Genomic DNA, 22,181 nt, shown 5'->3' with positions numbered 1-22,181 from the left:
TGAACTTGTAGTCTTAGAGAGTTTTACAAAATGTTGAGAGCTTATGTGACATTCCCCAGATTACACTGCTGGTATGTATGAGAGGTAGACCTTAAACTCAACTTTTCCTGGCTTTAAGGTCAGCTTCCTATTCACTATGCATCACTGCTTTCTTCTGATATCAGGATTCTGACTAGATAAAAGGGAAAGCCTTCAAACCTTAGAGCAAATGTTGATACTTCTTTGTTTAGGACTATCCTTCTTCTTGGAAAATATCACTTAACAGCATTAGGAGAAACCATTTGTACATTAGCCTATGGTGCTAATTATAGAGAAGTAAATCGTTGTGTAAGGGTAAACTTAGCTGATTAACTTTGAACCCTCTCTGGAGGTAATCAAACAAAGGCTGTGTGATCACTTTTCTTGGGCATAGTAGAGGAGTTTCCTACTTTGTAAAGGAGGATGTACAAGATCATCTCTTGCATCATAGGACTAGAAGTAGATTTTTGATGATAAGAGTTGGAAGGAAACTCAGTGATCATCTAGTCCAAAGTGAAACTAAAATAGAATTCCCTCTACCATAGTCCTGACAAATCATCACTTGCCCGCATGTTTGAAAACCTCCTTTGATGGGAATCCTTTTGGTTGGCATCCCATTCCATTTTAAAATAATACAAATTACTAGGAAATTTCCTACATGTTCAACCTTAATTTACCTCTCTGAAACTTTTGCTCATTCTTCTAATTCTGCCCTTTGGAAGAATCAGGAAACTAGAGAATTGTAGGCTTTAGAGGTACATGAAACTTTGTTATAAACAGAATTTTTTGAAAATCAGTACAGAATTTACTACTAATGAAGCCGAGATGATTAGATTCTATATTTATCTGTGTAGAGTTATAAGAGTCTGTTCCTTAGTCCTACCTGTGACAGTGTGTACCATTATGGGGAAATCAAACCTAAGACCATCTATTTTGTTTGAGTTGTAGTTCATATTTGGAATACTCCTCCAATCACTAGGGGTGAGTTCAAAACTAGTGAGTTAATAACTAGAAGAACTGCTAGTTGGTTATAGTAGCTTTGTTATGGCAACATGTGTGATTGATATCCTTCAAGTAGGCTATTGTGCTTATTGGGTATCTTCACTTCATCCTGCCATCTCTGCATTTTGAAAATCTAAGCAGGCAGAGGAATGATGAGCTCAAGGCACAGAATAAAACTTACATACAATTTATGGATTTATTTTTTCTAAAAATATATGCAAAATACATATTTTCATAAGGATTTTATTTTCCTTACTTTTTACTTCTTTTCTGAAAGAGGAGTGAAGGTGAGTGACAATGGTTCTATCAAAATGAAAACAAAGAAAAAAATAGGAAAAGAGAGTCATTGGAGCATTTAAAATTGTATAGAAGAGAAGACAATGAAACTCAGTAAGAAATAGATAAGCCGAGTAGCTTTTACAGCATGCTGAATTTGTAATATACTTTTAAAAAATAACTAATTGCACATAGTGAAGATTTACAATTTCATTAATAATTCCACTTTTTTTTCCAATAGATACATTCCTCAGATAATATTGGCAAAATTCAGAATTAAAAAAAAATAAAGATCAGGAAAGCTTGTTGATTCAAGCTTCTTGAGGTAAATCTGCAATGACTGCTCTACAGTATGACACTTCTGGCTCTCTCTCTTAAAAAAAAAAAACTCTCATAATCAGAGAAATGCAAATCAAAACAACTCTGAGGTATCACCTCACACCTAGCAGATTGGCTAACATGACAGTGAAGGAAAGTAATGAATGCTGGAGGGGATGTGGCAAAGTTGGGACATTAATTCATTGCTGGTGGAGTTGTGAAATGATCCAACCATTCTGGAGGGCAATTTGGAACTATGCCCAAAGGGCGATAAAAGACTGTCTGCCTTTGATCCAGCCATAGCACTGCTGGGTTTGTACCCCAAAGAGATAATAAGGAAAAAGACTTGTACAAGAATATTCATAGCTGCGCTCTTTGTGGTGACAAAAATAATTGGAAAATTAGGGGATGCCCTTCAATTGGGGAATGGCTGAACAAATTGTGGTATCTGTTGGTGATGGAATACTATTGTGCTCAAAGGAATAATAAAGTGGAGGAATTCCATGGAGACTGGAACAAACTCCAGGAAGTGATGCAGAACGAAAGGAGCAGAACCAGGAAAACATTGTACACAGAGACTGATACACTGTGGTACAATCGAACGTAATGGAATTCTCCATTAGTGGCAATGCAATGTCCCTGAACAATCTGCAGGGATCTAGGAGAAAAAACACTACCCACAAGCAGAGGACAAACTGTGGGAGTAAAAACACCGAGGAAAGGCAACTGCTTGACCACAGGAGTTGAGGGAATATGATTGAGGAGAGACTCTAAATGAACACCCTAATGCAAATACCAACAACATGGAAATGGGTTCAGCTAAAGGACACATGTGATACCCAGAGGAATCACATGTCAGCTATGGAAGGGGTGGGGGGGGGAGGGGAGGAAAAGAAAATGATCTATGTTTCCAATGAAAAATGTTTGAAAATGACCAAATAAAATAATATTTAAAAGGAAAAAAAAAGAAAATCATTTTGTAAACCCTAAAAAACAAACAAACAAAAAAAAACCCTTCCATCTTGGAGTCAATACTATGTATTGGCTCCAAGGCAGAAGAATGGTAAGGGCTAGGCCATGGGGGTTAAGTGACTTGCCCAGGGTCACACAGCTAGAAAGTATCTGAGGTCAGATTTGAACCTAGGACCTCCCGTCTCTAGGCCTGGCTCTCAACCCACTGAGCCGCTCAGCTGCCCCCTTTATCTATCTCTCTCTCTCTTTTTAATGGAAATTTAAATAGAGCTAGGATCATTGGGTAATTTCATCGTGCATATTATCAAAAACATTCACTTCTTTTTCCCTTTGGGGCTCCAGGCCTCAGCCCATTCTTATTGGGCTGATATGTCATTAGTCTCAAAGAAGAATTTCTTCCTGTCTTCCTTGTCCCATTTGATAGGCAGCAACTTTATCAGAGTTTAACAACCAAAAGAGAAAATAAGAATTTGGGAAATGAGAAAAACTCCCATATCAAAGATGAGTCAAATGGAAGTAGGTAGTAAGAAAGCAAAAACAGTACAGATGAACATTTAGCTTCTTCCTGGAGAGACAGAAAAGAAGTATGTGTGTGTGTGAACACTGTCTCTTCCTCTCAAGTTAACTTTGATCAGCTGAATCAGTCAACCCTATAGTTCATTCACAGAACATCTGCATCAACTCCTGCCCCTGATAATACTGTATGTATGTTGGCTTACTCTTTTGAAGCTTGGATGGCTCTATTCTAGGAGGCTCTCAAGATAGTACTTGGTGATCTCATTTTATTTTCCCCATCCCCCAAACTTTTCCAGTTTTCAAGAACAGGAGCAGATTAGAATTTTTTAATGTGGTCTAGCTAGGTGGCTCAATGGACTGAGAGCCAGGTCTAGAGACTAGATATTCTAGGTTCAGAGTTGACCTTACACACTTCCTAGCTGTGTGACTCTGCAGTATCCCTTGCCTATCCCTTAACACTCTTCTGCCCTGCAACCAATATATGGTATTGATTCTAAGATGAAAGGTAAGGATTAAAAAAAATAACTTGTGAATGCTGTGTAATCCAACTGATTCACCTAGGTTATCACCATGGTCATCACACAGTGAGAATTTAATAAACATTAATTGAATTAGTAATAGATCACTAAAAACAACTCACTTCCCCATAGTTCAAAGGATTGTTTATGAGCATGTTCCTTATAGCACTCCTTTGAGGCAGGGAGTGTAAATACTATTCTCTTCATTTTACAAAATATGACATTGAAATTCAGTTTGGGAATTGACATGCCCATGGTCACATAGTAAGTGGTACCATTAGGAAGACTTGGGTTGAGATTCAGACCCTAAATCCTAGGTGCTTTGGGTCATATTACAGTGCTTCCTTAAAGCATAGTGCTAATCTTAATAATAAAAATAGTGGCCCTTCTTATATCTATGGTTTTTTTCAATATACCTAGTGTTTATAATAGTTTTGTTAGTACATTTTCCCATATGTTAGGATCTGGGATTTCAGATCAGCAAATCCACAACTCCTCTCCAATTAATCATCTTAGAGAACTGTATTATTAGTTTCTTTTTCACTGAGAAAATACATATATTTTAAAATGTTATTCTCATTTCATTAATACATTTTTATGCATTCATAGACTTAATGAAAAAACAACAACAGGGAGCTGTGACTTACAGTTGGGAACTATTACCCTACTCTTATCTCTCTATATCATCCACATGACTAACAAGAGATATCATGTTAAGATTAAAATTCTCTGGAGACTCTTTATTAATTCATAATTTTTGGTTGAATAATAAAAAGTGGGCTACAGAAAGTAAAGGTACCAGCCATATGTGACTGGCTGTTCCCTTTATAATCCTCTTCTCCCAACCAGCTGGGCCACCTTCCCAACCAGACCTCAGGCATGCTAGCACTTTCCTGGACAGCCCCAAGCCCCACTAGGTGGGCTTCCGTAGCCAGTGCTCACCCTTGGTAGCACTCTTCTAGCCATCTCCTCCTGAGCCAATTTTGCAGCTGCACCATGAACATGCTAGCACTCTCCTAGTAACCTCCTTTCTCTAGGGTTCTGAGGCAAAAAAGAACAATTTCCTTTCCCTCATCCCATTTATGATCCTTGTGACTTCATTTTTCTGAGCCACTCTGATTTGGTAGACTCTGAACTCAGCCTGGATTAGAGATCTTCCAGATGCCAGGGATGACCACATAATCCTTAGAGCAGCTACACAGCACCAGGAAGGTGTCTTCTAGCATTATAGGGAAGACCACCCATCACATCAGAGATATGGTTCAGAAGTCAGGAAGTAAGATTCTTTGCTTTAAAATCCAAAGTTGTCTTGAAAGGCTAGTGTTAAATGTTCTTAACTATCAATTGCTTTGCTCAAATCTAGCTATACGAGGGCTATAGAGATCCCCTGTTCTTTTCACCAGTTTAGTAAACCTATCAAAGAAGGAAATGAAATTAGCCCAACATTTTTTATTTGTAATGAAGCCAGGGTAGCTCTTGATGTCCATTTCCCTTTTTTTAATTTTCAAAATTCATCCCCTTGACTCTAAGAAATTATTCTAATATTCTTCTGGAAATTTGTCTCAATCATTCCATCAATTAATCAGTCAATATTCATTTATTAAGAGATTACTATTTTTCAGGCACCATGCTAGACTTCATAGATGCAAGGAGTTTACATTCTAATGTAGTATGAAATCATACATAAATAGGTACATAAAAATAATGATTAAACAGGAGATAACTAAAAGAGGAGGCCACAAGTGTCTTGGATGACTGGCAAAGGCTTTCTGTTGACAGTGGTGTTTGAACTGATCAGCACAATAATGAACATTTCTCTATCAAACTCATGATGACCATGCGACACATTTCACGTCAAAGAAGTAATGGACTCAAGGAGTATATATATGTTTGGATATAGCCATTTGGAAATTTGTTTTGTCTATGAGTGTTTTGTTAGAAGGTTTTTTTTCAATTAAGTAGAAGAGAGAGAAAATAGATTTTTATTCATTAAAGACCTAATTTTTGCATATAAAAAGGAATTTTTATATAAATATATTTTCATTTCATGCATTTTAATTTTTGAGGGGGTGGGGCTCAGAAAGGGAGATAGTAGAAAAGAGATATGTATGAAGTAATTATTTAGGGAGCTTGGATCCTGGGCATCCTGGTGGTAGGACATAGGAGTCACAAAGTCTCATCATGTGCCAGAAGGCTGGGCAGGTTCCTGGGTTCCCTGTCAGGGAGGGCATTCTGGGTGACAACGTGGTACAGGTGGAGCTGACAGGGTTTTAAAACAAGTGCAGGAAGCTGAGTGGCAGTCTTTTTTTTTTTTTTAGGTTTCTTTGGGATTGGGAGTTTGTCTTTCTCCCCTTATTTTACCTGGCGATCTCTGACAAATGGGGATCTCAGCTATCCTGCTAAATGAAGTATCAGATTTAGAAAGGCTAAGACCCAGACTCTCTCTCTCTCTACCTCTATCAATCTCTCTCTCCCCTAATAAATGCTTATAAAACTGGCAATAACCCTTCAGATCAATTTTTATTTATAACATATATATATACTTCAAATTGTACCTGATAATTCAGTAACTGCCTTGATTATTGCCCCTTTAAATAGCCCACTGGAAAATAAATTAAAATTTAAAAAATATATAGGAAATAAGGTATTTATTGAAGTTAAATTACTTATCTTTATCTTTATTTTTATATGTTTATTTATATTTACATTATACTTATTAATATTAAATTACTTATCTATCATTTCACAGTAAATAGTATATTGAAGACTTGAATCCAGTCCTTCTTACACAAAGCTCACTGCTTTTTCAATTACATTATGCTCCCTCATGATCCATCTATGTGGATCATTCTGGTAGACTTTGGGTATGAAATGTGAAGCTATCGAGGCCATTATTATAGTTTTAAGTACTTCAATAGGTTTGTGATCTCATCTAAATGAGTACTCCCTTGACCAGTGTGTGATCTGCAAAGGCTTATAGTTTATTCTTCTTCTACAGGTGTTGTCCAGAGTACTGGATGCCTTCCTTTCAGTCTTTTGCCATTTCCCAAGTAGCCCTGAAGCAAACATTTGGACTATTGTTTTCTCTGGATTTAGGAGTTAGCAAGCTTCTTCCTTGAAGATCTTTCTCAAACAAAAAATTTCAAAATCTTGGATTTTATTAAAATACAATGTTTCCTCATTAACATGGTGCATTGTTCCCCAACATCCTCTAATAGGAGCTAGAAGGATGAAGAAATTTCCATGGGCCTGTCAATAGAAAGTGGACCTTTCCCTTAGCAAATTCCTTTCCTACTAACTGGGCCCTAGGACAAAAGAGGAATGAAGAAGAATTTGGAGAGATCAATATGTTGAGACACAGCCCCTTGATCCATCTTCAGACAGGAAGCCTCTAGTCCTTCTTCTCAGATTTGTGCTGCTTTTCCTTTCTGCCTATCTTCTGGGCCAAAGAATTTTTCCTAAAGGAAACTTGTGGGGGTCTTACTTCAGCATGTGTGTAGTTTATACTTAATTTCCCTAGATTTTGCATAGGAACTTCACCCCACAATCCCCAAAGTGGTTGTCAGTCAGATCCAATTCTTTGAGTGTCTCACTATTCTTAAGAGTGGAAGAGAGATACTGACAATATGAAGCAATGTTTTTGCAAATTGCCAAACTGTAGGAAAAAACATAATTGTAGAGGAAACAATCAAGTTCTCTATGAATGATTAATTTGTCTCTTCTTAAGAAGGGCTAAAAAAAATCCTCTTTAGAATTATAATGGCTAAATTGTACAATCCTTTTTACCCTTACTTGCTATCTCAGTAACAATCCTCAGACAGAAAGGCAAAGGATAGAAAAATGGAGGTAAGTGTCTTGCCGGGGGTCACATAGCTAGGAAGTGTGTGAAGCCAGATTTGAACCTAGGGAGTCCTCCCTACTCCAGGCCTGCTGTTTTATTCAGTATGCCAATTAGCTGTCCTGCTAGATTGCCTTTTAAGAGTTGCCAATTTCCCCTAATTGGCTTTTTGTCAAAGCGTCCAGCAATTATTGGTTGTTTTTTTTTTTCTCTTAGCCTCAAATTATTGTAATCTTTAAATTGATTGTTTTTATGATCCTTTGGGGAAGTCCTTCTTCCCAAAGAGGATCAAACGGAGACTTGAATCCAGGACTTCAATCCCCAGAAGTCCTTGCTCCACTTCCCCAGAATGCCTTGTAACCTCACCTGGGCCTAGAGTGAGATGGGGTATTTAACCTGGTTGTAAAAAGGTTCTGCGCTCTTTCCTACTTCCGCTTGGGAGCAGACCCAGCTCTCCACCTAGCAGGCAAGATGTGAGTGGTCGTGAATAGGGCCTAGACACGTGCCTCTCTTACTTGTATTTTCTTTATATTTTAGTCTTCAATAAACCTCTAAAAATTAAAAAAAAAAAAGAGTTGCCAATTTCTTTAACTCCACTGGCTAGTTTATAATAACCATCTTCTGTCATCCTCTGTATTGATGTAATCAATATAGTTTTCCTGAAAATTCTGCTTCCCAGATGACCCACTCACTCTACTCACTTCATGTTTGGGTCCCAGAGTTTCTTCCTGAGTTCTCTTAACATTACCTCTATACTAACAATAAAACTGATTTCACCTCTCACATATCTTCACAAATCTCCTCTTTTACCCATCTCTCATGAAAAGATAACCTTTCTCCTTGTCAAGGCAAACATCTCTAAAATATATCTTCTCTCAGAGATTATCCTATTTATCACCTTCCAGTCCCAGTGTAATCTCCAACTTCTCCTTATTATCTACTGACTTCTTACATGCTAAATACAAATGTGTCTCCCCTTCTCTAAAACAATCTTTAATTCTACTATCCATGATTGTTTTCATCCTAGTTTTTCAGAGGACTAGTGACATCACAGATGATATCTTGACTTCCATGCAAATGGCAATAAGTTGCATAAAGTCATCAGCCTCACTCTTTTTTCCAGAGTCATTAAAATTTAATGCCAAGATAAACCAAGATGACTGGCAATGGCCCTGGATGCAGTGGATGATTTTGGCAGCTTTTGTCAACCTGAAAAAATACAGAACTATTAAAGTAGTTTTAATGAGTCTATGACCAGTCAGATTATAATTTATGACACTACCTGGTTCTACTGAACTACAGAAAAGGGGGTGCTTAAGAAAAATTTTTGAAAGGGGGGAGCAACATCTAGATTACATTGAAAGACTCAATAGCCTAGATATAGGCTAGAGTGACCAGAACATTCTTTAGTTTTGATTGTCCACTTTAACTTCAGTCCTCAGGATCTGGAAAAGAAGCCAGATTAATTCAGTCAACTTGGTCAATTTTATCTTTTGTGTTTTTTGTTTTAACATTATGGGGAAGGCATTAAGATTCCTGAGAATGAGGTCATTGCTTCTAGGTCTGGTCAAGCCCTAAGTGTTCTACCTCACCTGCTTCAGCCACCTTCATGGACATGGGAATAAATTGTACTCATCAGCAAAATAAGATGGTTAATTCAGACGGGGAGGGGGAAGAAAAATCAGAAAGATGGCAAATTGGAAGTTATTTAGCTAAAGATCTGGATTCACAAATAAATTATAGATGACTCTAGCACAGCTATAAAATATAATGGAAACTTTCATTTTCTAATTAGTTTTTTGCTTTCCTCTAAGTATTTTTTTCTATTGGTATGGATGTTTCTGCATATTCTAAAAGGCAATAAAAGGAAGCAAGGCATAGAGGTAAAGGGCTGGCCTCTTCATCAGGAAGACTTTGGTTTAAGTCCTATTTTGGGCACATGAGCAAATCACACTTAACATCTTAGTACCCTAGGCAACTCTCTAAGGGTATAAGAGTATGGCTGATGATGATCTGCATTAGTAGAGGTGTGGTCTGTCACTTCCTTCTCCAGCTTATTTTATAGATGAAGAAATTTAGGCAAGCAGAATTAGTGATTTGCCCAGGGTCACACATCTAGTCTCAAACTGGATTTAAATTCAGATCTTCCTGACTCCAGGACCAATTCTCTATTGTACCACCTCATGGTCCTGAACTAGAGAGTAAAAAAAGATTGCTTAAAATAAGAAATTGCCAGATGGCATGTTTCTTCCTTTCATGAACTTAAGTTACCAGACTCAGATGAACTACATTCTTGGACACTGAAAGAACTGGTAGAGGTGATTCCTGACTCAGTGATTGTTGAAAGATCTTGGCAAATGGGTGAGGTGGCATGTTATAACAATTTTTTAAAATGGACAGATGGGAAAAGGTGCAAGTTATAGTCCAGGAGGCTTTAACTTATATTTCTGGCAAAATTCTGAGTCACATTATTAAGGGATACATGGAAAGAAAAATAGGGGACAGTGAAGCTAGTGCTTCATCAAAAACAGATCATGCCAGACTAAACCTATATACTTTTTTATTTTAGTTAGGGGAAGTGGTCTGGTAAATCAAGGACTTATAACATAATAGAGATATCTATAATGTCTCTGCCCATCCACTCCTAGCCTCTTCCAAATTTTTCTTTCTCTAGGCTAAACATCCTCAAAAGGTTTTGACTTAGTTCTGCTTTTGTTCTAGAAGGTGGTACTTAAAAAGCAAGAAGTTGCAAAGAAGCAGATTTAAGTCTGATGTATGGATGAAAATTTCCTAACAATTAGAGACCAAAAGGAAAATAGGACACCTTAGGAGGTCACGGATCCCCCTTCATTCAAGGTCTTAAAGCACATATGATCCCTTACTGGTGGTATAGTTGAAGGGATTCTTTTCCAGGCATGATTTGGACTAGATGGCTTCTGAGGTACCTTACACTCATTATATTAGATTCTGTGAGACAAAGAGATAGGCAGACAAAAAAATGAATAAGAATGAACATTTCTCTAATGTTTTATGGTTTGTAAACTATTTTCCATATCTTATCACATTTGAATTTTTAAAGAAATCCTTACTTTCCATCTTGGAATTAATCCTGTTATTGGATTGATGCTAGAAGAATGGTAAGGGCTAGGCAATGAGAATTAAATGACAAGCCCAGGGTCACACAGCTAGGAAGTGTCAGAGGTCAGATATGAACCTAAGACCTCTGGCCTTAAGGCTTGTCTCTCAAGTCACTGAGTCACCTAACTTTCCTGCACATTTGAATTTTGTGTGAACCTGAAGAGATAAGTAGGAGAGAGTAATACCCAGCAGATACTACTTATCCAACCAGTTCTTGAAGCACTTCTCAGCTGAGGCCAACAGGGACCAGTAAAGCAACATATCATCAGAGAATGTGTGTAGAGCTGTCACCAATAGGGTAGTAGAGAACACATTGCAAGGCCAGTCCATTGCAGCAATGTATTTAGTGAACATAGTGAAACAATAGCCCAGAACATACCATAAGTCCCTGTAACAAGTGAAAGAGGACTTGAGTACCTTCTAGCCTTAATGAATGTCTTAGGGAAGAGGAGAACCAAAAGCCTCAAATTATAGTGGAGAAAACAAAGAATTCCATATATGGAAGAGAAAAAAATTTGGAAATATTTGCTACAGAGATTTACAGTTTTGAAGTTTTCATGGCTTATGAGATGAGTTAGCAGGCAAATTGACAGGGCTAGAAAAGAATCTCCATTATATTAGTTTTTATTATACAAATACAATGATCCCTTTCACATCCTGACTTTCTCGATCATGGATTTGATATATCATGGGGCAGCATAAGAAATTAAATGGGAATTTTTAGGAGTTTTGTGGAAGCTGTAAATGATCTGTTACAGCCAGCAGATAACACAGAAAAAGTTTAAAAACTCAGAAATGCTTGCCTAACCCAAAATTTACAGTAAGGTACTATAAAAACACCATAAAAGAAAAGTTTTGGAGGGGCAGAACCAAAATGGGTGAAAGATACATAGACCTACCTGATCGCTACCAAATTACTTTCCCAAAACTATGATATAATGCTTCAAAATGAATTCTGGAGCAGCATAACTCACAAAAAGTCCGAGTGAAATAATTTTTCAGCCCAAAACAACTTAGAAAGGTAGCATGAAAAATCTGTTACACTGGGGTGAAAATGGAGTGCAAAGCAGCATACCATGTGTAACAGTTAAAATTTAGAAATATGGGGAGACTGAGGCAGGTAGAAATTAGTTTCTCTCTGAAAGGAGTATTATATTTTTTAGAGGTTTTTTAAAGGTTAAAGACTAAAGAATATGCAAGTAAGAAACATGTGCCTAAGCCAGAGGCCTAGACAAAATAACCTCACATCATGGAAGAGATGCATCTGCTCCAAAACAGAAGTCCAAAAGAGCCACAAAAACCTTTGCCATCAGGTTAAATCCTTTCTCAATCTTGCCCCACCTCAGAATTCCCATGAGATTACAAAGCATTTTGGGGAAGCGGAGCAAAGGCTTGTGGGGATTGTAGTCCTGTATTCGAGTCTATTTTTTACACATGGTAGGTCCCACTATGGCAACTGTCATTGGAGGCAGCTGAACCAGCAACAAAGACTTCTGGCACTCTCATTCATAGCTAGTAAGGGGGGGGTTGGACAACTCTCAGAAGGAGATTATAGGAGCCCCTTTGTTGGCTCTGGGTGTAAGACTTATTGCATTGTCCATACACAGATCCAGGTTTCAGTCCTGGGTTACAGTCACAGGTTGTTGAGGAGCACCCTCAACACTAGTACTTATAACCACAGGGGAAGAGGAGACTCTGGTCACAGTTCCAAGGAAGAAAAGAGTGTATTATGATTTAAAAGCTCTGGAGATTGTATCTTAATTTGTAATTATTTATTAGATAATAAAAAATGGGCAGAGAATGAGATATCATTGGCTTCATGTTGCTTCCTCCAAGAGCTAAACCAAGAGCCAAGAATTGGGTGCCAGACCTATGCACACTTTCTCACTCTGGATTCCCTGGGGGGGAAAAAAACACAAACCCACTTCCTCTAGGTTCTCAAATTTATGTTATTTATGACATCCCCTTCCTAATGGACCTCTCTGATTGAAGGGCTCTGGCCTCACTCTGGGTAAGAGACAGGTTTTCTGGATGCCAAGGAATCTGGATGTCAGAAATAAGGAAGTCAAGAGATCTTTAGAATGACTGTGGAGTGTACATGTCTACTCCTCTCTATTCCACTATCTTTCCACTACTCAGCGATTTTAAGAGGGTTGCTTACAGATATTATAGATGCAGATATAGATATGTAGATACAGATATAGACTTTGTTTGCATTCTTATTCAATCAGAGGGTGGGGTAAGAAACAGAATTGTACCTTCAAATTTAATATCAAAACTCCCTCTCCTTTTAAGATCTGAAGTTTGTCTTGGGATATTGAAGAAAAGAGTATAGACTATGTTAAATTTTTACAAGTGCTTGTGATTACTCACAGACCAGAGCACAGACCAGGAGAGTATTAACTACAACTTTCCTTGTATTGTACCACCTTGGAAGAACTAAAAGCAGATTGATCCCTAGAGCTAGTTCTGAAAGCAGTTGCATAAAGGATATGAAGCTTGGAACAGTGCTCCCTTCACCATAGTTACAGAGCCCAACTTTAATAGTTTTTTTAAATGAAGAGAAAAGGAAAAGGTGGACAAATGAGTAAATAGCAAGAAAATAAACTCAACATACAGTTATTGTGGTGACACAGAAGAACAAAACACAAACTCAAAAGACAACAAAGTCAATGCTGCTGCATCCAAAATCTCAAAGAAAAATAAGAATTAGCCTTAAGTTCAAAAATAATTAATGGAGGAGCTAAAAAAAGATTTAAAAAATCTAATAAGAGAAAGAAGAAAAATTGGGAAAAGAAATGAGAGTGATATAGGAAAATCATTAAACTCAACATAAAGTTATTGTGGCGACACAGAAGAACAAAACACAAACTCAAAAGACAACAAAGTCAATGCTGCTACATCCAAAATCTCAAAGAAAAATAATAATTAGCCTTAAATTCAAAAATAATTAATGGAGGAGCTAAAAAAAGATTTAAAAATCTAATAACTCCAAAGAACTTTATCATTATTGGGGAAGTTAGAGGGAATATATATAGATGGAACATAAGGGTGTGAGTTGAATATGATGGAATGATATCTAAAAAATTAAATTAAATTAATGCATAAGAAAGAGGAATGCAGTGGGAGAAAGGGGAAGGGAAAAATAGAAGGGGATAAATTATCACACATAGAAGAGACATGAAAGAACTTTTTCAGTGGAGGGGAAGATGGAAGAGGTGGGGAAGAGTGTATGTGAGCCTTACTTTCATTGAAATTGGCTCAATGAGGGAAGAACAAAAAATTCAATTGGATATAGAAATCTAGCTTACACTATAAGGTGGGTGGGCTGATAGAAATGAGAGCAGACTGGTGGATGTGTTGTTCAGAAACTAAAAAGGGGGAAATAGGATGGACAGTAATCATACTTGTGAAAAACATATTTACAAGTCTCTAATAAAGGCCTCATTTCTCAAATACATAGAGAAATGAGTTAAATGTATAAGAATATGAATCATTCTCAATTAATGGTCAAAGAATATGAACTGGCAGTTCTCAGACAAAGTAATTAAAACTCTATAATCATGTGGAAAATGCTCTAAATCATTTAGAGAAATGGAAATTAAAACAATTCTGAGATTCTGTCCCACGCCTATCAGATTGGCTACTCATTATGACAGAAAAGGAAAATGACAAAACTTGGAGATGTGGGAAAGCTGAGATATTAATGCACCATTGGAGGGGAATTGTATACTGATTTAACCATACTGAAGAGCAATTTGGACCTATGCTCAAAGGGCTACAAAACAATATATACACTTTGATCCAGCAATACCATTACTAATACTTTATATCCCAAAGAGATAAAAAACAAAAGGGGGAAGAACCTATATTTACAACAACATCTAAAGCAGCTCTTTTCATTGGGGCAATGAATTCAAAAGAGAGGAGATACATATTGATTGGGGAATGGCTGAATAAGTTATAGTTTATGATTGTGATTGTGGTGTTAGAAATGACAAGCAGAAAGAGCTCAGAAAAACCTGGAAAGACTTACATGAACTGAAGTGGAGTGAAATAAGCAGAACCAGGAGAACATTGTACATAGTAATAGGAACACTATACAGTGAACAACTGTGAATAACTTAGCTATTCTCAACAATACAACTATCCAAAATAATCCCAAAGGATTTATGATTTAAAAAAAAATGCCACTTGTTTCCAGAGGAAGAACTGATGGAGTCTGAATGAAGACCAAAGCAAACTTTTTTTACTTTCTTTAAAAATATTTTTTTTGCTTGAGTTCTTTTCACAAAAAGATTATTATGGAAAAATATTTGACATGATTGTATAAGTAAAATCTATCTGAGATTCCTTGCCATCTCAGCAGGGGAAGGTGGAGGAGGGAAGAAGAGAATTTGAGACCCAAAATTCTTTTTAAAAGTTTGGAAACTTATTACATGTAATTGGGGGGAAATTAAATTAAATTTTAAAAAAGAAGAAAAAAATTCATACTTTTCTGTTATGAAAGACGAGCCAAAAAAATATACCTAGATTTTCTAGATTTTGAGGGCAGGGTAACCCTAAGCCCTGTGATGTGGAAGGAATAACTGTATAAAATACAAACCACCATGTTTACCATTCAAAGCCCTTCAATAACAGCTTTAGTCCATATTCTCAGAATAATTTAATATTCCTTCCCCTCCCTCTATCCACATAGTCTTATTTGTTTCTTTCTTACACAACTTTCTTACCTCCTTTCTTGATGTTCACCATTGTTGGAATGTTTTCATTACACTACACAAAATTCTGTCTAAACTAGAAGTGCTATTTGTTAGAAGACACCTTTTCTGATCCTTGTAGTTGTTAGTATTTTCCTAATAAATTACTGCATTTTGTATATGTTTTTTTCCAGTAGAAGTAGGCTCCTTGAAGGCAGTAATCACTTAAAAAATATTATAGTGCCTAACACTGTACTTGTCATATACAGATGCTAAAAATAATTATTGAATTTAGAAGGCTGCTAGTGACTTCACAAGGCTTACATAGTCATTAAAGTGTCAAAATGAGAATTCAAACTCAGATCATCTGGCCAGAGCCACAATTAGGGTGGGGGCTATTGGGAATTTGTTCCAGGACAACAAAATTTAGAGGACACTTAAAGCACTTGTATTTTTTTGTGGAAACAACTAAGCTTACCACCTAGGCAGTAAGGAAGAATATTTAAAATAAGTTGCCAGGTGGCATGTTTCTTCCATAGTGGCTGTCAACCCTATTCTCTCTCCCTTCTTCAGAGTGGCCTCTTCAGTCTCTTGGTGTCCAGGGTCTCTACCCAGGGAGATGACTATCTCCAGCATTTGTGTCTCTTCTCCATCCCAAATTAATCATGTTGGAGTCCAAAATTTCTAGTTCTGCTTCTGCTTCTAGTACTAATCTTTGAAAGAGTGTTGGCCTTGTAATCAGAGGTCCTAGGCTGCCTAAAGACACTGCCTGCGACACCTAGGACAATTTATTTAAACTCTTTCTCTGGATTCTGATTTTCTCATCTATCAAAGGAAGTCGGTGGTCTCAATGGACTCTGAGGTTCGTTCCTCTATAGGTCTATGAGCAGATAGGTAATGCTTTTTGTCTCAGGATGAGAATAAAGACTCACATTATTACAGTGCTTCAGATTGACAAAGCACCTTTACCATAGCATCCATGTAAGGTGGGTAGCCAAAATAGTATGAGCCCCATTTTAAAGGGGGAGGAAATGAGCCCAGAAAAGGAAAGTATCTTCTCCAAGCTCAGCTCCCTAGGAAGTGGTATAATCTTAGGTTGCAATCAAATCAAGGTCCTCTGACTCCACAGCCAGTATCTTTTCTTCTCTTCTATCTGCTTCCCCTCATATTCCATTCTCTATAGCTCACCAGCTCAGGAGGTTTCCCTGGGTGATTCCAGAGAAGATGATAGTCTCCTAAGGGGACGCAGGGACTGCAAGTTTCCAGAACAAGGAGGAGCCTGGGTTATAAATCCTTCTTATCTAAAGAAGGGACAGTTCAGATGTTCCTGTTGCTCTTTCAGAAAAAGGAGGACCTGGAGGCTTCCTAAGGGCAGGTGAGTCCTAGGATGGGAAGGATAGAATTGCAGGTAGGTATCTCTCTGAAAACATGGGATAAAATTAGTTTAATCTGCTCAAGAGTTCAGAAGCTCAGGCTCTCAGACAGGGAGGGTCTCAATGTTTCAGATAGTCTGATCCAGAACATCTCCCCTCTTCCAGCCCAAGGGCTCTGGCCCTCAGACATATGGCTCAAGGATATTTCTCCCTTATCCAGACATCAACAACACTCATCATCCCCAGGGCAGACAGAATGCCTGGGTATTATTCCCATCTCTGCCAGCTCTGATGTTTCCCCATTTCCCCCAATCATTTAGGAACTTTTCCTTCTTCCAGAACTCAGATTGTCCTTCATTAATTAGAGAATGCCTTCTTGCCCACTTTGGGTCTCTGGATCCTAGACAGGTTCACTAGGGACCCTCTCAGGCATGTTCTCAACTGAACTTGAATTCTTAGCAGAAAGATCACCTGAGTTTTAAAAAGCAAAGTGATAATGGTCAAAGAATATGCTTATCTTTTCCTCTATCCTTTTCTCCAGGGCCCTCTTTCCTACTATTAAACCTATAAATCAAGACACCTTGCCCTCTGTTGTTTCTCCAGACCAGTGATTTTCTTGAAGTTCTTTATAGGAAAGAAAATCAAAGTTAGAACATATATATGAAATCATCTAAGGTAATATCCTGTCCACTAATTAATCATCTCCACAGCATCTTTGTGAGATGGTTGTCCAACCTCTGATGAAAGATCTTCAGTGACAAGGTCAACATCATCTCATCCCAATATTCTTTGGCACCTCTACTTGTTAGGATACTTTTCTTTCTTTTAAATAATTAACTAATTAATTATTTCAGTTACACATAGAAACAGTTTTACCCAATTGTTTTCTGACTTTTTAGAATTCAGATTTTTTTCCCTCCCTCTCTCTCTCCTTCTTCCTGAGGCAGCAACAGTCTGAAATGGGTTATACAGGTACTTTGATGCAACACATATTCCCATATTACTTATGACATGACAGAAGACACATATAACACATACAATAAAAATCTTAGGGTGGAAAAAAGGAGATGATATGCTTTGATCTGCACACAGACTAGAAAGCTTTTCTTAAACCTGCTTCACTACAACTCCCCAGTTCCTCAATAATCTCCCAGCCCATTGACTCTAGTTCTGCTCTTTGGGGCAAAGTTGAACAAGTCTGTTCTCCCTCCTTCTCCCAATCACATTCCTTCAAGTATTTGAAAACCATAATTTGTCCCCTTTAGTGCCCCCCCCACTATGCATCTTCTCTAGGTTCAATATCCCCAGGTGTTTGAATAAACCCTCTTTTTGTTGAATTGAATGATATGTCCTTGTTTCTTTTTATTGTGCACCTATAATATGTAAGACTTGTGGGGTCCTCTTGGAGAAAGGCAAAGATAAGGAAGCTGTGACCTCCAGTAACTCCTAAACTTAGAGCTGGGAGAGACCTGGGAGATATCTAGTCCCAAGGTCCCTCTTTTTACACCTGATGAAACTGAGATCTATAAAGGTTCAGTAATTTCCTCAAGATCACCTGGGTGGCAAATGTCAAAGTTAGGCTCTGAACCCCAGGTCTTCTGAGTTCTAGCCAGTCTGCTATCTACTATACTACAATTCTTTCTTGTACTCCTTGTCAGGTGCCTTGGGTCAAGTGCAGACAAAGGACTATAGAGATTTTATTATATGTCGGATCTTTTGCCAATCTCTGATTAGAAGGCAGAGATGAGATAAAACCCAGTCATGTCACACGGATACCTAAACCATATTACTATGGAATCCTGTTCCCTTCCAATCAATTTTCGTACAGAACTTTGCATCCTGTGTTTTATAGACATCTTGCAAGAGTTTTCTAGCTTTACAGAGTTTGGAAACAGAACCTTTTGTGTATTACTGTATAGCACATAGTAACAAATTCTGAGGTAAGGGATCACCTCTTCATCTTGGGTGGTCCATCCTGGACCTATTCTAGCTTTCAAATATCCTTCCTAAAATATGGAGCTCATTTTAGGAATTGATGCAGTCCACTATGCACTGGGAAGACCATGATTAGACAACTATCACTTCCTTTGTTTTATTCCACCCCTCTATTAATTCAGTCTTAGATTTTATTCAGATTTGGTTGCCATATCACATGGCCAACTTATATTGGGCTTATCTTCAACTAGCAATCCCATCCATCTCTCTACCTTGTTTTGGGCAACTGGGTTTAATTGTAAAAATAGAAGATGAGGGGAATGTGGCTGCAAATCAACCGTTATGAAAAAGTTCTGTAGAGTTTTTGACTCATTAAATTTCATCTAAACTGCTATAAAGCTGGGTAGCACAGTGGAGAGAGTTAGGAAGATCTGAGTTCAATTCTTGCCTCAGTCATTGTATTGCTCAATTGTAAAATGGAAATAATAACAGCATCTACCTCCCAGAGGTGTTGTGAATATAAAATTATTCAATACTTATAAAAAGCATAGCACATAATAGGTGCTTTTCCCCCCTTGTCCAAATTGATTTCGGGTTCTCATTTATTTATTGACAATAAGTTAAAATTCAACTAACTTTTTGTATACCTACTATGTGCAGGGGCCTTTGCTTGGTAGTGATAATAAAAAGGTAAAAAAAAATTACACATCCAGTTTCATTTTTTTCACGTAATGCTTAGAACTGAACAAAACTTCTCTAGATGTTCTGTGCCCAGGGAAGAACAAAACCAGAATGATCAGCTATATATTTCCCATATATATCTTTCAATATAGACCAATGGGACACTAGCTTTTTCAGATATCATCATATTTTGGACTCATTCTGAGTCTGAAGTTCATTAATGTGCCCAGATTCCTTTTCAGAAAAATTCTAACCATGACTCTCTCCCATATTGTATTGAGTGACAGAAAAGACTTAGCACAATCTTAAGCTTATTTATCACCGCATTGACTTTTGGGATACTCAGTATTTGTGAAGTCTAGGTTGTTTGTTTTTTATCCAAATGCAAGGCATGTAATTTAACCCTATTAAATTCCATCTTTTTTAGATTCTCATCAATACCTTTCAAGATATATTTGGATACTGACTCTGCAAATGATAAAAAAAAAAAAAACTGGAAAGGATCACTAGGAACTGGATGACAAATGTGTTAGAGATGTCATCTGCGCTTTTACCCAAGTCAGTGATAAAACTGTTCATCAGCAAAGAACAAATAGTTTCCAAGACCTCCACTGGAGACTTTCCCACTCAAGACATTTTTCTTATGACATTAAAGTATTCATGATTAATCTTCACTTTTATTTTTTAGTACCAGTTCTGCACTCATCTAGTTATATACATCTTGCCATCTTTTCTAGAAAAATATATTACGATGATTTATCAAATGCTTTGTAAAAGTCTAGTTAACCTAACTGTATAACATTCTCCTGGGCCTTCAGTTTAGGATCTATCAAAACAGGAAATAACGTTCATCCATTTACTTTTATTAAAGACTATGATTTCTCCTTTTTTGTCTATATCTGTAGTTCTCGTATTTTTTGTTCTCAGGACTGCTTTACATTCTTAAAAATTATTGAGGACTCCAAAGGGCCTTTGTTTATGAGGGTCACCATATTAGAAATTAAGCTGGTAAGTTAAAAATACCGATTAACTAAAACCAATAATAAACCCATTCATTATATGTTAATATCTTTGAATAAAAATAACAAGATTGTCCAAAGCAAACAAAAATAGTGAGGTGAATTGAATTGTTTTACATATTTCAACTAGCTTGGTAGAAGATAACAGGATTTTCATATATGATTCTAAAATTCAGACTTTTGTGTTATATTTTTGAAGGATATGAAGAAAAGCTAGTGCCACATACTCATTGTTAGAAAAGAAAGGATATTTTAATATGCAAAAAGCATCTTAATATTTAAACATGAATATAATTTTGATAATGCAACGGGTTTCAGGAACTCTCAGAGCTCCACAGATCACAGTTTGAGAACTACTGTTTTCTAGTTGTTCTCTGACTCCCTTTTCACACAATACAAACCAGAATTTTTCCAGGAATTGAAGTGACACTCACAGGTCTATAATTTTCATATTTCATTCTTTTTCCTTTCTTGAAAGTGAGAACACATTGGCCTTCATTCACTCCTTCAGAATCTCTCTTCTATTCAGTAATCTCTCTAATCCCTGACATAGTAGGACAAAAGTCATATCTAGGAGTTCTTTCAGTCCCTAAGAATATTCAGTTCATCCTAGGGACCTGAAATCAGCAAATTCGTACCCAATTGTTCTTTATTGCTTTACTTTTCTTGGAAATCTCCTACCAGTTAGCCATTTTGGTTCTAACCTTCCCAAGTCCAAGGATTTTCTTGTTGACAGTGAAATTAAGATCCAAATAATAATTGTCATCAAGTGAAAGGGGCCATTGGGTAATTAGGAGCCTAAGCTGGACTCTCTGCCTTCTTAAGAGCTTTCTGGTTTTATCCACAGGAAAGAAGCTTCCCTTGTCATGCTGGCACCACCTTGCAACCAGACATCAGATAATTCTTTCATCTTACTGGGTATCCCAGGACTTGAGGGGGTACACCCTTGGCTGGCGGCTCCACTGAGCTTCATGTATGCTGTGGCCCTTGTAGGGAACACTCTGATTCTGACTGTGATCTGGAGGGATTCTACTCTTCATGAGCCCATGTACTATTTTCTGTGTGTTTTGGCAGCTGTTGACATCATCATGGCCACCTCTGTAACTCCCAAGATGTTGAGCATCTTCTGGTCAGGTGATGGTGGCATCACATTCAGTGCCTGCTTTGCCCAGATGTATGTGGTTCATGCAGCCACAGCTGCTGAGACTGGGCTATTGCTTGCTATGGCCTTTGATCGCTATGTGGCCATCTGCAAACCCCTGCATTACCAGACCATCCTCACACCCAAGATGATGTTGGGGATAGGCATGGCTATCATGATGAGAGCTATTCTGTTCATGACTCCACTTAGCTGGATGGTGATTCAGCTGCCATTCTGTGGCTCCCACCTGGTTCCCCATTCCTACTGTGAGCACATGGCTGTAGCCAAGTTGGCATGTGCTGATTACATGCCCAGCAGCCTTTATAGTCTCATTGGTTCCTCTATCATTGTGGGTTCTGATGTGTCCTTTATTGCCACCTCCTATAGCCTGATTCTACAGGCAGTATTTAGACTTTCTTCCAGGAATGCCCGACTTAAGGCTCTCAGCACATGTGGCTCCCATGTAGGGGTCATGGTGCTCTACTATCTTCCTGGGATGATATCTCACTATGTGGAGTGGTTTGGGCAGGATGTGGTGCCTCTGCACACCCAGGTGCTCCTTGCTGATTTTTATTTGGTCATTCCACCCACTTTGAATCCTATCATCTATGGCCTGAGAACCAAACAGATAATGGCTCGAGTGTTAGGTGTCTTAGGAACTGGTGGTGCATTATGTCAAGGTTCAAAATGTAGAAACCATGTATGAAGGCTTAATTACCAGAAGTTATAAGACCAA

At 37.7% G+C, this 22,181-nt stretch overlaps 1 protein-coding gene across 1 annotated transcript; it reads left to right on the top strand.

Annotated features, from left to right (window-relative positions):
- The first annotated feature begins 5,801 nt into the window (after window positions 1-5,801).
- Window positions 5,802-22,151, top strand: LOC100017849 (olfactory receptor 52I1-like). Its single transcript, XM_056826160.1, has 3 exons — window positions 5,802-5,873; window positions 20,213-20,293; window positions 21,132-22,151. The coding sequence occupies exons 1-3, from the start codon at window positions 5,802-5,804 to the stop codon at window positions 22,149-22,151; spliced, it is 1,173 nt and encodes a 390-aa protein (XP_056682138.1).
- Window positions 22,152-22,181: the final 30 nt, after the last annotated feature.

Source organism: Monodelphis domestica, chromosome 4 (assembly GCF_027887165.1).
Source record: "Monodelphis domestica isolate mMonDom1 chromosome 4, mMonDom1.pri, whole genome shotgun sequence".
Lineage (NCBI taxonomy): Eukaryota > Metazoa > Chordata > Mammalia > Didelphimorphia > Didelphidae > Monodelphis > Monodelphis domestica.
This window is presented reverse-complemented; position numbering and strand designations above follow the sequence as displayed.

Bases quoted from the DNA above. Each gene is read 5' to 3' on its own strand.
- LOC100017849 (XM_056826160.1), top strand. From the start codon at position 5,802: ATGTGCCAGAAGGCTGGGCAGGTTCCTGGGTTCCCTGTCAGGGAGGGC. The intron at 5,874-20,212 runs GTGGAGCTGACA...TTTTGTTCTCAG, and splicing joins TGGGTGACAACGTGGTACAG to GACTGCTTTACATTCTTAAA. The intron at 20,294-21,131 runs GTAAGTTAAAAA...CCTTCTTAAGAG, and splicing joins CCATATTAGAAATTAAGCTG to CTTTCTGGTTTTATCCACAG.